General features: G+C 39.7%; 1 protein-coding gene across 5 annotated transcripts in view; it reads left to right on the forward strand.

Moving 5' to 3' along the window:
* DPYD (dihydropyrimidine dehydrogenase) overlaps positions 1-15,029 on the forward strand; it is a 336,400-nt gene extending 321,371 nt beyond the window's left edge. For 3 of the 5 annotated variants that reach the window (XM_027651422.1, XM_027651425.1, XM_027651423.1), the window contains 3 exons: positions 124-267; positions 10,778-10,918; positions 13,591-15,029. In XM_027651422.1, coding sequence (XP_027507223.1) covers positions 124-267; positions 10,778-10,918; positions 13,591-13,761 — 456 coding nt within the window. In that variant the 3' untranslated portion in view covers positions 13,762-15,029. Of the gene's footprint in view, positions 1-123; positions 268-10,777; positions 10,919-13,590 lie in introns of those variants that run through there. The other 2 variants (XM_027651424.1, XR_003528954.1) reach the window with 2 other exon arrangements.
* Positions 15,030-17,209: the final 2,180 nt, after the last annotated feature.

Genomic DNA, 17,209 nt, shown 5'->3' on the forward strand with positions numbered 1-17,209 from the left:
ACTTCCTGAATAAGAAGCAAGTCACGGTCAGCATGGACTTAGGGTTTCACCTGTGGGATCAGACTCACCTTTTTACTACCCCCGCTCACTAAGCATAATCAAGTTTACTGATTTTTGTTTCAGAAACTACCCAGTTTTGGGCCTTACCTGGAACAACGCAAAAAAATAATAGCTGAGAACAAGATTAAACTGAAGACACAGAACATGGCTGCTGTGCTTCCCGAGAAAAAGCATTTCATTCCGAAGAAGCCCATTCCAGCAATCAAGGTAACAAAAATATATGCTTATGTATAAGAAATGATCGGGCATCAGGCAGTTGACATGCACAGTCATTTCTGGCAGCTTGAGTTGGTTATTACTGCTTTTAAGCTAGTTAGAGGGCATCAAAGACAACTGTTTATGCAGACTTTCTAGCTTTTAACCAAAATCAATGAAAAATGATTTGTGTTGTACATGTATAGGTATTTCTCTAATGTCATTTTTCAAAATGAAGATATTCAGGCAATGGAACAGTAATTGCAGAACAAGCAGGGGTAATGCCTTGAAGAACAAAGCAGAATTGTTTACAATTTCTTTCAGTTTGAATGCTACAGTATGAGCTGTTTTGCATGATGCCTTTTGACTACTTGCAATGTGCTAAATGCCTTCATCCCTTATGTAGGATCAATGGAAAAGGTTGGTGTTCAGTACATATAAAAGCTGTGTCACAGGTTTTCAGACTGAACTTTTAAAGCTGGAGAATATTTGTCTAAGTAGCTGATCCACTGTCTACAATGAGTAAATGTCAAGGCAAAAATAAAACCTGTGACCCCTATCTACTGCATAATATATACATTGAAGCTTTTCTCTTCTCTTTAGTTAGCCAATAAATATCAATAAAATGAAACGGCATAAGCTAATTATTCTAGGTGTTCACTTCAGAGCTGACAAACTTCAAGTCTGAATAGAAAAAATAAGCGAGCAATTTATTATTTTTCTTTTTAAATCAGAATGCTCATGGAGGCCTTTTTATAAAGCAATTTGAAAATTATGTCTGTTAATTTGTTGACTGTTTTGCTCATATATGGGAGAATATCAGATATCTACGGGTAGATAACTTTCCCTGTATGATCACACCTGTAAGAATTCTTGCAAAAATAAGGCCAAACATAAAATACGATATGAACAGTGCTCAAAATAACACATAATTCCCAAGAAAATTTTGCAGTTTACCAGTATATCCAGTATTACAAGCTAACTGGTAAAATCGCAAAAACAGCCAAGGAGAAATTTTGAATCATCTTCCTGTTTAAATTAAATAGTTTGCCACATCTATAGACCTCTCTCAGATTTCTGGACTGCTTATTTTGGTTTATGTCATGCTTTTGAAAATCACTCCCCTCCTCTTGTGCTGAGGTTCCCTTCTATATGTATACAAAAAGTTCCAAAGAACAGCAATCTACTCTTTTTTTTCCCCCCACTATGATGAGCATTTTCAAAGCCTGCTTGACCTCCGAGGTTTCATGGTTCTGTTCTCTTTGCAGGGAGAGAGTATTGATGTAGGGAAAAAGAAAAAGAAGAAGCAAGAGCCGATAACTGCATTTTCAATGAGATAGCTTGCTTCTGAAAACAGCAGAAAACCAAAAAACTGATACCATCCAAAAGCAAATAAACCAAATGAAGGAAAAAGTTTAGCAAGAGGGAAAAACAGACATAAAGACTTGAAAAAACATAAATAAAAAGTCAAGGTCAATAATTTATCAAGCCTAACTCCAAATACAAAAGCAAAAAAGATCCAAGTAGTAGGAGATAGATTAAAAAAAAGAAAAGAGACCCTACTGCAAGGAAGAGGAAAATTAATTTCCCCAAATACAAACTTTTGTTTATAAGATATTGAATACTTCTGAGTGGTGTCTGAGGTGCTTCTCAGCCACTGAAATCAGGTTAGCCTCTTTTTCACACCTTTGGTTAAATGAAACTGAAACAATTAGAAGAAGATAGGCGTCGCCAAAGCTGATTTGTGACAGTCTTTCAGTCTGAACATTTCCTTAATATTTTAACCATAATGAGAAAAACAGCAGCAAGAGAGGTTGTACTGTGTTTGCGTGGCAAGGTTTTGGTGTAGTGGTGGGACTACAGGGGTGGTTTCTCTGAGAAGCTGCTGGGAGCTTCCCCAGTGTCTGACAAAGTCAAGGGCAGCTGGCTTCAAGACAGACCCGCCACTGGCCAAGCCCAAGCCCATCAGCAATGGTGGTAGTGCCTCTGGGATAACATATTTTAAAAGGGAGGGAAAAAACAGCAACTTCAGTCGAAGAGAGGAGTGAGAATATGGCCTTGTCAGGGATCTGCTTGGCAGAGAACCATGAAATAAAGCCCTGGAGGAAAGAGAGGATCACCTCTCCCAAGCTCAGGAGCGATGCATCTCAACAAAGAGGAAGTCAGGGAAAATGCCATGAGGCCCTGGACAAACTCAGACACTAAAAGGAAGCCTTCAGAGGGCCACCAAGATGACCAGAGAGCTGGAGCACCTCTCCTATGCAGACAGGCTGAGAGCTAGGGCTGTTCATCCTGGAAAAGAAAAGGCTCTGGGGACACAGAGACCCTTCCAGTACCTAAAGGGGCTGCCAGAGAACTGTAGAGGAACTTTTTACAGGGGCATGTGGTGACAGGAGAAGGGGGAATGGCTTTAAACTGAAAGAAGGCAGGCTTAGATTGGATATTAGGAAGAAATTCCTATGAGGGTGGTGAGGCACGGGAACAGCTTTCTCAGAGAAGTTGTGGATGCCCCATCCCTGGGAGTGTTCAAGACCAACATGGCCTGCTGGAAGGTGTCCTTGCCCATGGCAGGGGAGGTTGGAACTGGATGACCTTTGAGGTCCCTTCCAACACAAACTGGTCTGTGATTCTAGGTGATAGGAACATCTCTGTAGACCCCAAGGTCAGTGAAGAAGGAGGGGGAGGAGGTGCTCCAGGTGACAGAGCAGCGATTCCCCTACAGCCTTTGGTGCAGACTGTGGTAAAGCAGGCTGTCCACTTGCAGCCCATGGAGGTCCAGAGTGGAGCAGATATCCTCCTGCAGCCTGTGGAGGACCCCATGCCAGAAAGAAGGCTGTGACCTCATGGGAAGCCTGCACTGGGGCAGGCTCCTGGTAGGACTTGTGACCCCATGGAGAGAGGAGCCCATGATGGAGCAGTTTTGCTGGCATAACTTGTGACCCTGTGGAAGGGACCCATGCTGGAGCAGTCTGTTCCTGAAAGACTGCACTCTGTGGGAGAGACTCACACTGGAGCAGTTCATGAAGAACTGCAGCCTGTGGGACGAACTCGGGAGGGACCCCACTCTGGAGCAGGGAAAGAATGTGAAGAGTCCTCCCTGTGAGGAGGAAGGAAAGGCAGAGACAATGTGAAGCCAACTACAACACCTTCTAACCCTAACCCTGCACCACCAAGTGGGGAGGAGGTAGAGAATTTAGGAGTAAAGTTGAGTCCAGGAAGAAGGAAGCAGTGGGGAGAAGGTGTTTCATGATTTGGTTTTATATCTCATATATACTCTGATATTATTGGCAATAAATTAAACTAATTTCCCCAAGTCCAGTCTCTTTTGCCTGACACAATAACTGGTGAGTGATCTCTCCCTGTCCTTGTCTCAGCCCATGAGACTTTCAGTATATTTTTTGTCCCCTGTCCTGCTGAGGAGGGGAGTGATAGAGCAGCTTTCGTGGATACCTGGTGTCCAGATGGGGTCAGTTCACCACAGATGCCCACAAAGAAATAGGAAGATACCTGGGTTTTGGTTAAAGTAGGGAATTTGCCACTACAAAGGGAGGTTTTAATAAAGTTGATTATTAATAGATCCATCTATTATTATATAGTGGGGAAAATCTACCAGGAGGATTCAGAATATTCATTAATGAAGCTAAATGAAGCTTAATGAAAAAAGGTGACTTATCTGATATCCTTCCCTGATCAGGAATTCTCCATGGAGAGAGGCAAGGAACTTGGACTTGAGTGATTTATTTGTAACTGTCCAAGAAATGTTCACATTTAGAATTACAAATCCCAGACCATCTTCAAGTAGTTCTGTCTTGGCTGACCCTCTAGACAGAAAGAATAACATATTCACTAACTGAATATGTTAGTTCAGACTAGAATATTGGGAGTAGTAATGGTTCTCACAGGTAGTCCCAGCTTAACTCTAGCTCTCTGGAGCAGTGAACTGACATGCTTGAAAGCTGATGGGACCTGAGAGATAGGTGCCCTTGAAAGAGGTATGACCCCTGCATTGGCTGCTTGTGTTTTTGGAGAGTTGCTGCAAATTTCCTGATGCCCCCCCCCCAAGTTTCCTAATCTGCCTTATCAGCTGTTGGGTTGGTGATATGTAAATTCCAACATTTTTGTAAATTCCACATGCTGTCAAATTGCCTCTTTTTTTTTTTAATCAATTTAAAACCCCTCTGCGATTATCCAAAATCTAACTTATTTTTGAATCTCTTTTCCCATGGCTGTTCTCTTTATTTTCTCTATTTTTCAATATTATTTGAAACTGCATGCTTTGATGTTCAGCAGAGTTGTTTATTCTTTTCTCACTTGTCTGTAATATCGGAATTTCTGCCATATGTGGATATGTGCCTTGGATATTTTCTTTTCAGTTGCAGTTTTGTACAGCTCCCACAGATGGATTTGCCTATTTCAGGTTACCTCCTTATTACTTTAATTTCTTTCCTTATATGTTCTTGTGTTTTCTTCCTAATAATTTAGTTCTTTTGCCTTAAGGGCCTATACCACAATATTCAGTCACCATTTATCTGCTTATTTTATTTCTTCCTTTTTTTACTCCACAAGTCTTACTGTAGAGATTGCCTTGTTTGGTAGTTCAAACATTCTGGCATAGCTCTGTTTGTCAGCTTAGCTAGGGTGTGACATGGTGTTCCACCTGTTGGAAAAATATCCACAGAGATCCTCAAGCTTAAATTCCTCGTGTTCGATCTAGTTCAAGTAAACTTTAGTCTTCAGATATGGGCAGAAATCCTAGAGTCCAAACCTCCTCTTTCCCTCCCCGCTCTGATTGTGGCAGGAAGACTGCCTCAAGTGGCTCTGCAGTAGAATAGAATAGGAAATATAGAATAGAATAGAATAGAATAGAATAGAATAGAATAGAATAGAATAGAATAGAAAAAATCATTTCTGTTAGAAAGGACCAACTGCCTGACCACTTCAGGACTGACCAAAAGATAAAACATGTTATTAAGGGCATTTTCCAAATGCCTCTTAAGCGCTAACAGGCTTGGGGCTTCGACCACCTCTCTAGGAAGCATGTGCATGACCACCCTCTCGGTAAAGAAATGCTTCCTAATGTCCAGTCTGAACCTCTCCAGCACAGCTTTGAACCATTCCTACATGACCTATTGCTGTATACCAGGGAGAAAAGATCATCAGCTCGCTTTCTATTTCCTCCACTCAGGAAGCTGTAGAGGGCAGTGAGGTCACTCCTCAGCCTCCTTTTCTCCAAACTAGACAAGTCCAAAGTCCTTCGCTGCTCCTCACGGGATGTTCCTGCCCTTTCACCAGCTTTGTTACCCTCCTCTAGATGCATTCAAGTACGTTCACATCCTCCTGAACTGGTGAGGGACCCAGAACTGTACACAGCACTCAAGGCGAGGCCACAGCACTGCTGTACACAGTTGGACAATCACCACTTTTGAGTGGCTGGTTGTGCTGTGTTTGCTGCACCCCAGGTTGTGGTTTGCCCTCTGGGCTGTCCAGGCACACCACTGGCTCACGATGTGCCTGCTGCCCACCAGCACCCTCACATCCCTTTCAGCAGGGCTGCACTCCAGTCACTCCTCTCCTAATTTATACTTCTGCCCAGCGTTTCTCCATCCTAGGTGCAGAATCTGGCATTTGGGCTTGTTAAATTTCTTCCCATTAATCATTGCCCAGTGCTCCAGGGCACTGTGCTTCTGTGGTTGAAACTGGAATGACTTTGTATTCCACATCATGGCTGATTAATTATAACAACAGCACTGCAATAGTTATGGTGCTATTTTCTATCTTAACATCTTGCTAGTTTGCTTGCCTCTGGTCAGGACAGCACACCAAGCAGAAGGTTCCGTGAGTTGTCAATAGTGTCTCCTACTGTGTTTTCTTTTGCAGATTTTTTTTATCTAGAATGTATCTGTTGGCAAGATCAGCAAAAGTTATTTACTTTGATAAGCTGTTTGTCAAGCTGCATTTTTTCACCTTGATAGTATCTCTTCATCTAGTTTTTTAAAATACCTACAAGTTTCTTGGATTTTCTTCAATTTAAATTAAAATTTGTACCAACTCTACACTCTTCCGGTTCAAATCTTTTCCTGAAAGACACTCAAACATATTAAACAACATCATATCTAAACCAGAAAATTGAGATGCTTTGTTCTGTTAATATTTTACATTTTCTGAACATTGGTCATTGTATTCCACATCTTTATTTTTTGCTCTGTTTTTGCTCTTTAACCAATTTGCAATCCCAGTTCATGACTACTTAATTTCAGAGCTCTGTTGTGTCACAGGCTCGTATCAGAGGCCTAGTCAAACATAAAAATTACTGGGGTTTTTGGTTTTTGATTTTTTTTTATTTGAAAGACCTCACAGTCTTCATAAAGAATTGTGATAGATTCACAAGGCATAATTTTCATTACAGAAACCTCATTGAATAATAACATAAAGGTTCATCTAAGCTTTTGGACAACACTCTCAGCCACGTGGTGTGATTTTTGGAATTTTCCTGTGCACAGACAGGAATTGCATTTGATGATGTGGGTCCTTTCCAACTCAGGATAGCCTATGACTCTATGAGTTATTTTGTAAGCCCCACTTTAGCTGGTACCGCAACTGTTTTACTGAAAACAAGGCTTAGAGGTCCCTAAATCTCAGAGCACCTTTTTTAAGTATTGGCAAAGTATCTGTAATCTTTCAATGTAAAGTTAATTTTAATCAGATTACATATTTTTGTTAGCTGCTTTACTGTAAATTGACCTTGGTCATGTACCCTCAGATTCTGGTGACATTTTCTTCCATAATCCATCATTTTGTTTCTAACATTTCTTCTTTTCATCTCTCTTCCTCTGTCAGTAGCTCATCTTTATTATGGAAAAAGATCATGTGGAAGACAGGTACCTCCCTAATGTGTGTTCCCTTTGAACTTGCTATGTGAGGTGCAGTACCTGCACTGTGTATGGCTTTCTAATGAGAGGCCTGTGATGTTCATCATCTCTAGAGCACAGTGGGGTCTTATACGAAAAGGTCTGCATGAAGATGGACACAGCAGGTCTACAAAGAGCCAGAGCTCAGCCATGAATTGTATTTACAAATATGGGTTTACTAATATGATGGCTAATGAAAAGCTAATCACCATAAAATGTTTGATACCTTTAGATTAAAATGCAGCTATTATAGCATTGTAAAAATAATATCCTACTGAACAGATCTGCTCCTTGTGTATACTCAAAATCACATCTACCTAGCTTGGTGACAAAAAGAATATTTTTTCTGTACTCATTAGTAACACAAAACTAATGGATTCTGCTCTGATTCTCTCCATAGCAACTGAATTCCCTGACAGTTCCAGTTGCAGGACTACATTCCTCTCCCAGTTCATTCAGTACAGTTTTGTTAAGAAGAGCAGGACAGCACAGCAGTAATTAAAAGGAGCGCTCCATGTCCTTGCCATCTCAAAGGTGCAGCTTAGGACAAAATTTAACTTCCATCTTTTTCTTTCTTTTTTTTTTTTTTTTTAATTGCTGCTGGTAATGCATAAGCCAGAAAGAACACAACTTGACTTTCAGAACCTGGCTCCTGATGCAGGTCTGGCAGTTGGCAACAAAAAAAAAAAAAAAAAAAAAAAATTAGTCTGTAAACATTGCACATTTGATCTGGAGGCCATTGAGATATATCAAGTGTGGAATCCCACAGTACCATTTTAGACAGTTGCTTTTTGGAGTGAAACCACTTTAAACAGTGAAAGCTGATTATTTCTTGCTGCACTGTTTATTTTGTTCCAAACATTTCTGTTTTTATGAAAACAAGAAGCCCTGAGATGCTGTAAAAGAGTGCACCTGCAGAACATCTTTTAAGTACCATTGCTTTTTTAGTCAATAATGTCTTGAAACTTTGCAAATGAATGAAGATACAGTTTTTGCTTGAGAGAAAAAAGTGATTAAAAGACATAACAGCAAAAAGGGTAAATCAGCAGTAAGTCATTGACACAGTCTTTTGAAATCACTTTCAGGCCTCTAAAATGCCATCATCCTCCCTATTTGGGATTCTAAGTCCCCAAAAGTGTATTTTTGTAAGCTGTGAGAAGTGAGACTTGGTTACAAATTCAGAAATCACCATGCTATATGCATTGTTTTTGTTATTCCTTTTGTGAGTTTGTAGCTGGAAAAATCAACTTTGATTATGTTGTTGCAAGCAAGCACTTCCTGAGCTATCTAATGGTATCCTAAACTTTGGACTGCCTCCCCTGTGTCCTCCAGCTGGTTCCCTGGAAGGCCGCTAACCACCTCACTCCTTTCCCATTTAAAAAGCCTTTTCTAATTTCCAGCTTTGCATTTATTCATGGCTGGCTTATAATTGTGTGTTCTTGTGCCAGCATTGTCATTTAACTTAAATAGGTCTTTCCCCTCCCTATATTCTTGCTCTGCCTTCATCTTCCTAGGCTAAACATTTTATAAGGTTTTTTTTGTCTTCTCTCACAAGCAAGGCCCTCCATTTCATGATTATTTGAGTAGCCCATCTCTGCAACCTGCTTGAGCTCTGTGGGTTTTGTTAACATCCAAACAATATTTAAAGAATACAGATGTGAATCTAGAACCTCTCTGAGAAAATTGCTTATGCTATTTAAACTTATGCTTTTTCAGACTGAAAAGCCCTTCACTGTCGGGAATCTCCCCATGTTGATACTTTTGCAACATGGGCAGGCAGTGGAAAGCTTCTTCATTTTATGTTGCACAGATTTTGCATCGTTTCTTTAAATTCTTCCGTACACAGATCATCACTTGCAGGAGACATGCATTTTTGACAGTGGAAGGTTTTGGAGGTATATACACACAAGAGAGGATACTTAGTATTGCTGGGGGCAGTAGATCACACAAAGATGTGAATTTTGAAACCTGTAGCAGGTTCAAAAGATGGGAGACTTGTCAACAGACAAGCCTACATAAGAGTTTAGAAAGCTGGAGCTGAATTCTACTACTACAATATTCAACTGACACAGAAGACTGCAGACACCTGAGAACTGTAGCAACCTGAAAACTGCTGCAAATCCAGTAAATCCATGAACGTTTCTGAGTAAGAAGTGGAACTGAAAAGACAGGGATATGAGCAGTTCCTAGGAGGTCACATTTGATTTAGTTACTGTAGCTCATCAGTGGAATCACAGTAAAGGGCTGCATGTTCAAGTCTTGTTCTAGTAAAAAGTATTAGTTGAAACACTTTCATAGTAGTTAATTGACCTTTTACAGTAGTTTAAGCAAACAGATTTTACTTCAAATTTGCAATGAATTTGGACCATGCACATAATCGGCTCACACAGCTCTACTGATGAGTGCTAACTCATTAAGCTGTGATAACTTGCTCACAGTCATCTGTCCACGCTCATCACGCTGCCTTTAGCAATGTGCCATAGCTGTTTTATGCTGGAAGAGCGTTAATGTTCTCTGCATGTTGCTGAGAGGAACTGGAAGGCTTTTAGCATTGAATGAATGCAACCAAGGTATTTCACATGTCAGCAACTCGGGTTTGGCAGAGAGAAAACATTTGAGTGTTTTTGGAACAAGAAAACAGTACCATTTGCCAGTCTTTCTTCTTGGGCATAGGATTTGGTTGAGTTTTCTACCTCAACAGTCATTAGGAGCAAAGTCATAGATACTACTACTGCATCCAGCGAAGAAAGAGATTTGTCTCTTTACATAAAAATACTATTGTACAAGTGCTGAAGGCCAGGTAGACCTCATTCTTTCAGAAAGCAGAGCTGGTTTTGCAAGTTCTTAGCAGATTAGGAAGACACTTTCTCATTTAATTCATCTAGCAGAGCTTTCCTTTAGAGCTAACATTGATAAAGCCACATTAACCATTGCTTTCACTTGGCATGGGAATAATTAGGGATGTTAAGTTTTTTTCAAAGTAATGCTGCCCAAAATAAGTTACACAATGAAATTTTAACTTGCTGTAATTCTGTTCTTCTGCAATGAGAGTGGAAAACAATATATATAAAGCATTGTATGAGATTATAAATCATACAGGTTAAATACAACGTACTACTAGGCACTTAAAATGGTTGGTGATAATTTTGGAATAATTTTTGGACTAATAGGAATAAGGTTAGTATTGCTTGTTCAAAAATATTGAGAAACAGAATTCAAAAATAAATCCTTATCATGTTTCTTGGCAACACAAGAACAAAGGTAAACACTTTGAAGTTTATAATTTTGGGCAGACTTGTCTGTGTCTCTTATTTGGCTTGATCTTGAGCACTTTTCAATCAAGGACCAAATGTGTAACCTATTTGTAGAACGTTTGTACACCAATGTATACTTCTAGTACTGCCTGCATTGAGAATGTGCCTGTATGGAGCATTCTTTGTATTTTACAGGAGGTATGAAGGTCAGCAACTTGGAAATTTAAAAGAAAAATCCTAAACATCATCAAAATGCATGGCCAAATCTTCCACATTAAAGTACTAGAGAGTGCTCCTGTGCAGCTGTAGAAACTGCTTAGGTATCTTATAAATGAGTCGGTAACTGTTTTTTTCCCCTAGGATGTAATTGGAAAAGCACTGCAATATATTGGAACATATGGTGATCTGTGCAACACAGAGCAAGTTGTGGCTCTGATTGACGAGGAAATGTGTATCAACTGTGGCAAATGCTACATGACCTGTAATGATTCTGGCTACCAGGTAAGAGCACAGCTGTAATTAGCAGAAAGGCACAATGAGTTATCTTTCTGCTGCTGGGAAGAAAGAATTCACCTTCTGTTAATGAGCAGGTGGTAAAAACAGATGCCTAAAATACTGGATTCAAACCCCAGCATGCTCCGAGGCCATGGCACACAAGCCCTGCCTGCACTGTGTGAAAGGTGGCGACACTGCCCAGCAGAGCATGTCACTGCCACAGGCCCTCCCTAACTGCAAGTGGGATTCTTTTTAAGAGGAAGAAAATGACGGAGTCCCAAGTTACATGGCAGTAAATGTAGTTCTTGATGGTTTTCATGTACATGAGGGAGAAAGGGAGACCATGTCCCTTCCTGACAAGGGCTGGTCTTATTGCCAAATGCTTTTTAAGAAACCCGGTCCTTGTTCCCTCAGCATAACTGAACTTGAACTAATTCTGGTTTCAGGCAGGTGGGGGTTTGTTTTGGTCTTGATTGAGTATACAGATCCTTTCTCCGGGATAACTGTCATGGTTTAGAGCAGCAGGTTGAAGTTTGCAGAAATCAGTGTGACCAGCAAATAGCAAAATTTTGACGTGAGGCTCCTGTTTGCAGCAAAGTATTCATCTGATTTCTGCTTAGTATGGTAGCATAAGATGTATGATATGTATCCACATGTCTTCGTATCATTCTGTGCCACGTCCACTGGAGCTGATGGACTGGTCTGCAGCAAAAAAGGCAGTACAGGTAAACTCACCTCTTTTAGAAAACCAAAATATGGTCTAGCATAACTGTCATGGAATCAAATATGCAGTAAACAATAATTTCTACACAAAGTTTTCTATAAATCTTAGTCTGAAAATAGCTTGTCAGAAATAAATACTTTAAATGAGCAGCAAGTTTCCTCTGGACACACCATGAGTTTGTGTTCATCTTTGATTCAGTCTAATCAGTAGTAGAGGAACTGAACTACATACAGTCACAGAAAGAAGTCTTCCATTTAAAATCAACTCCTGCAATTAAAACAAGTATATCAGAGCAAAGATGGTTTTTTCCCAATACAAGAAAATTAATGCTGCATTTATACCAAAGTAGATTACTACAGTAGCCTTTTAACTGTCTAAAATTTTTCTTGACACTGCAATCTTCACCTCTTCCCCTTCCATCAGATTTCCCATTGAAGGGGAGGATATAGCCCCTGCTGAGCAAAAGACTGGGTTTATATTTAGTAAAATTTTATTTTCTGTAACTGAAAAAAAAATCTGCACCGAAAGAACCAAAGTTTAAAGCCCCAGGACTTTTTCTAAGCACAAAAAAGATGGTTTTGCCTTATTTAATTAAAGAAATTGAAAAGAAATTAATTGCAAAGAATTGCAAAGCAATTCTTAATTGCAAATAAATCAACAACACACACCTCCTTCAAAATAGCATCTGCTCTATACTTCCCTTTGTTTCAGAAATTTCCATGCTGCTTACAGAGCTGTAACCTTGTTTGACTCCAACAGAAAACCTTTCCTTAATTTAAATTAGCACTGTAGTCCTGACTTCCTCTCCCTCTTTGAACTCCCTTTCAAGATGTGCATTGTTGTTAGTGAGAGAGAAAGGAGTCCTCCTTAAATACTCACAAGCCAGAGCTCATTTTGTGCTCAAGCTAAACCAAAACTCATAGATCTAGAGTAGTAACTACCAACTTCATGCCCTTTCTGGTTGCTACAGCAACTTCTGTGCTGTCTGAGCAGTGAAACCCCAAATGCTGCAAATCGGCCTTTGAAGCCCATCCACAGCAGCACCCAGTACCTCCTATCACCTCCCTGCCTGCCCTAGTTGCTGACAGTGGTCAGGGAGATTTGCTAAGACACTGCTTGTTTGCACAGAAGCCAGAGTTCAGCTTTCAGGCCTGACTTTCCCTCCTGAACTCTTAAAGTAGATGTTCAGTGTTTTGGGCAGGTTTTTCTAATATTTTACTTTTCTAGTCTTGCTTCTTAGACATTGAAGCTTTGGCAGTTGTGTGATGCTTTTGTTTTTGCTTTTAATTGCTATTTCCATTATACCAGGAGCTTATTTCATTGAGACTGCAATTGTTATTTCACATTCAGATACAGTTATCACCCTTCTTGGTAATGAGGATTCACTGCATGGAATGTAAGAACTAAAGGAAGGTCTGCGTGCCCCAAACTCTGATATCCCTTTTTAAGACTTGCAAAGGAAAATAATCACATGAGACACAGTGTGCTGTGTTTTTCCCTACTGTTTATTAAAGTAGGTTGTTTCTACTGTGATGAAAATAAAAGTCAAAAGAATGCATTGTGACCAGCATGGCTGAAGACATGAAGGCATGGTCTGGTGTCTCCTCTGAACCAATACCCTGACACATTGCTATCTTATGAAATATTTCCTTCATTTGAAGGAGAAATACCTTCTGGGAGTTCAAATTTCATGGGCCAAACTCCTCCTTTTTTAACCAGCCCTTGTGACCTATGAGCTTTTGCCAAGGTATAAGTTGGCCCACATCTCTAAGTTTCCAGTGTCCGCAGAGGGGGTTGTTTTGTTCCCTGCCAGTTGAACAGTTGCTATAGCTGCAGTGCAGAATCACACCAAGATGTCTGCAAGTGCTGTAGCGCAGGAAACGCAGACACCAAAATGGGAGCAATTTTGACCTTTTCTGTGAGTGACATCAATAATGTTTATTCCTGTTCGCAGGCTATCCAGTTTGATCCCGAAACCCACCTGCCCATGGTTACTGACAGCTGTACAGGCTGCACCCTGTGTCTCAGCGTCTGCCCTGTTATCGACTGCATCCGCATGGTTTCCAGGACAACACCCTACGAACCAAAGCGCGGGCTGCCCTTAGCCGTGAACCCCGCGTGTTGAGGTGATCGGTCCGACAGCTAACGTGAACTTTACACTTGTTTGGTGCAATTGATTTGCTTTCTAATTAGTCCTTGAAAATCTACTCATATAAAAAAAAATGTGGTATTGATAGCCGTTACAATGAACACTGCTTTCCAATTACTATTCTTACAACAATTAAGTTCTGAAATTACAGGAAGGCGGTTGTGGCTGTCAGTTGTCCACTATTTGAAGTGTAACTTTCTCCTCACAAATTCATGCTGTGATTTCAAAATTTCTCTATAGACTCTCTAATGTCTATGTATTTTCTGGCTGGAAATATAATTAAGAAAGCATTTTTAATGAACTACAAATCAATGTACAAGCTAACTGTTTTTAGGGAGGGCATTTTGTAATTAAACATTACATTTAGTTTTAAAATAGTTTCTTAGAAGATGTAATTAACTACATAGCATTCAAACAAAGCAATTGGCTTCTATTTTTCTATAGACAGAAATGAAAGGGAGTTTAAAATGGGATTTAAGAACTGGATTAATCACTTTCAACTACTACAACATATGGTAGCGTATTTTTATAATCCTTTATAAGTCTTTCTCACACTAGTCACTTTATAGAATGAATTTTCTTTGCACTGACACATGCTGGACTGTTCAGATTTGTGTGTTGCATGGCTCCTTGACTGTTGCTTCCTCCCCCCAGTGTAAAATCTCTCTGGGAACAGTTAAACCAGCTTATTAGGAAGTCCAAGTTGCATTTCAGGATTCTGAGAAGCAGCAACATTTTTTGGTCCAAGCTCATCATCTAAATAACTTTTTAATTGTGCCAATTAATGTTCCAGAATGTACACGTTACAGGTCAGAGAACTGATTATGTGCCAATGGACTACACACCCCACAGGCTGCGTTTGCCAAACACTCACACACAGGGCAAACCAGCAAGGTGGTTTCCCCCAGTGCCACTTCTTTATACTTATGGGTTATGTATGGTTGCAATAGTTTCACAGACAAAAATAAATATAGATTTGTCTGTCTTGCTAAGCAATATCTCAATTTTAATCCAGTTCTCACTCACAGTAGGAACTTTCTAATATGAACATATTGCTGTCCGCTTTACTTCACTTAAGAATATAAAGCCTTTAGTTTCATAACAATAATAAATGATCTATCAATTCAATTTCTTATACCGTATATTGTGAGCTCCAAAAGCTTTGATTAAAAATATACTGTGCCTTTTGTTTCTTGATTTATGGATTGTATACTGAGTTATAAATAAATTTGAAACCAACTTGGGTTTGTTTATGGTATATTTTTCATTTACTAAACAGATTTTTTTTTTTTGTAGAGCCTTGTCAGTTGGTGTTTCATGATCTCTAAGATTCACTCCAGGAATCATTAATGAGTTAACTCATGTGTACATTATTTCATTGATTGCCTACAGTGCAGAATGTAGCATGATCTTTGCCCCTCTCTGGCACCTCTTTGTCTGCCTTTGACTTGCCTTCCTTTTGCCTCCCTTCCCCCCTTACTCATACACACACACACACTGGGTGTACATATTTGAACATTTTGAAGTGTCATTTCATTTAGTGTCCTTGCACCATGAACACTGTTTTACTGGCACTTTGGGCTTGCTTGATGGGATCCCTTGGCAGGCTCAAACCCAGTAGTGTCTCCACTAATAGCTTTCTCTTAATTTTTTAATTTTTCTATTTATCATTGTGGACGTTTCCCACTCAGATGAAACAGGTACTGCTCAGAAAATATTTGCCTGAAATTTCTTAGAGCTCTTAGTCTTCTGATAGTTTCTTATCTTACACAAGCTACAGAGGACTCACAGGAAGAACAAGCTGGTTTTGAATGTTAGTGGCAAAGTTTGGAGAGTCTCTGCATGCGCTGCTTGTACCTCTGCCGAGGAGCTGGCTGACAAGCAGCGTGCCCTTGAGCGGAGCAGAAAAAGACATCAAAATCAGATCATCTGAAAGCAGCATTTTATGTTCTCAGACAGCAGATGCAAGGAAAAGCAGCTGTCTTCTCCCAGGCTGTTCCCATGTACTTCTTATTTCATATCCTGAGGCTGAGAGGTGGCGTATCACCTGCGACTGAGCTGGCCAGGGTCTCCAGGTCTTCTGTTGCTGCATCAGCAGACCTGATTACCTTGCTGCCCTGAAGACATCACGCCTGATAGCCTGGCTTCTTTTAGATACAGGACAATGCCAAGAGACATAATTTAAGTATCTAAGCACATGTACATCATAAGTGTAACAGAAAAATCAGAGCTTTTCCAAGAATATTCAGTAGTCATAGGACATCCAGTATTCCCAACTAGCTATAAAGTAATCTTTGGAGGGATAAAGGTCTTCTTTGTGAATCAAGACTATAATTAAGACTATAACTTGTTTACTAAAGAAGAAATAATGGGTAATGTTATGGAGGTTTCTTTCTTACTACTCACTCTCTCCCCCACTCTTGTTTGGTCAAGTCCATTAACAGTTTCAGGAAATGCATTCCCAAATGAATATTAATAGTTTATAACTTTGACAGTCAGCAATAAATCTGTGTGTTGTAGGAACTCAAAGAAATGGCCACATTTAGGTCTCCTGCAGGAATGTCTTTAAGTCATCGGGGTAAGGCAAGGTGTAAACAGGCAGGGGAGAGAGACACAAAGGATATATTCCTGGGATTTATATGTTTTTCACATTGATCTTGGGGAATCCATCCCATTTGGTGCATTCAAGAGTCAAGGAAACAAATTAGAAAAATCTGGTCTGGTCTGGAAATGCTGTAGCCAGTTATCAAAAAAGAGATATGAATTTTCAAAGTGTAAAAGGCTCCAAATTAAGCTCATGTATTTCAGTGATTTAGTTGTATATTTAAGGAATTATGTATTATTAAAGATATTGATGACATCTTCCAACCCTAGCCCTCACAGTTTTTAGACTTTGTCCTATTGATTACTATTATAAAATATTGTAAACTACATTTGACAAATTAAATTATGATAGAAGTGCCATAGCTCATCGTCCAGTACCATGTTCTTATTCATATCATATTCCTGAATAGAAGATCCTCTCCAGGTTCAGTGTATGCTCTGCAGGCCAAGAATTACTTGAAAAAGCTGCCAGATATGCTTATGTGAATCCCAATGCACCCATACACATTTATTGGAAAAAGAGATGTTTTGCCTCACTAACAGACTATACAGGCGGTTTAGTTTTTGGCCTCTACAATGAACTGACATAATATTTCCAAGGCACTGGACTGGCAACATTATGAACCACATTTGAAAAATTACACAGGATTTTTAAAATACATAATTTCCTAATTTAAAATGAAATATTAATTTGATCTCATAACTAAATTAAAACTAGTCATTGCATGAATCTGTTGGGCAGCCTGTATCTCCAGTGCTGAAGCCAAAGTACATGCATAGTGCTCCTTGCCCTGAGACTTTACCAAGTGTTGGAGGAAGC

Source organism: Corapipo altera, unplaced genomic scaffold (genome assembly GCF_003945725.1).
Source record: "Corapipo altera isolate COAL_440 unplaced genomic scaffold, ASM394572v1 57, whole genome shotgun sequence".
In the NCBI taxonomy this organism is placed as follows: Eukaryota; Metazoa; Chordata; class Aves; order Passeriformes; family Pipridae; genus Corapipo; species Corapipo altera.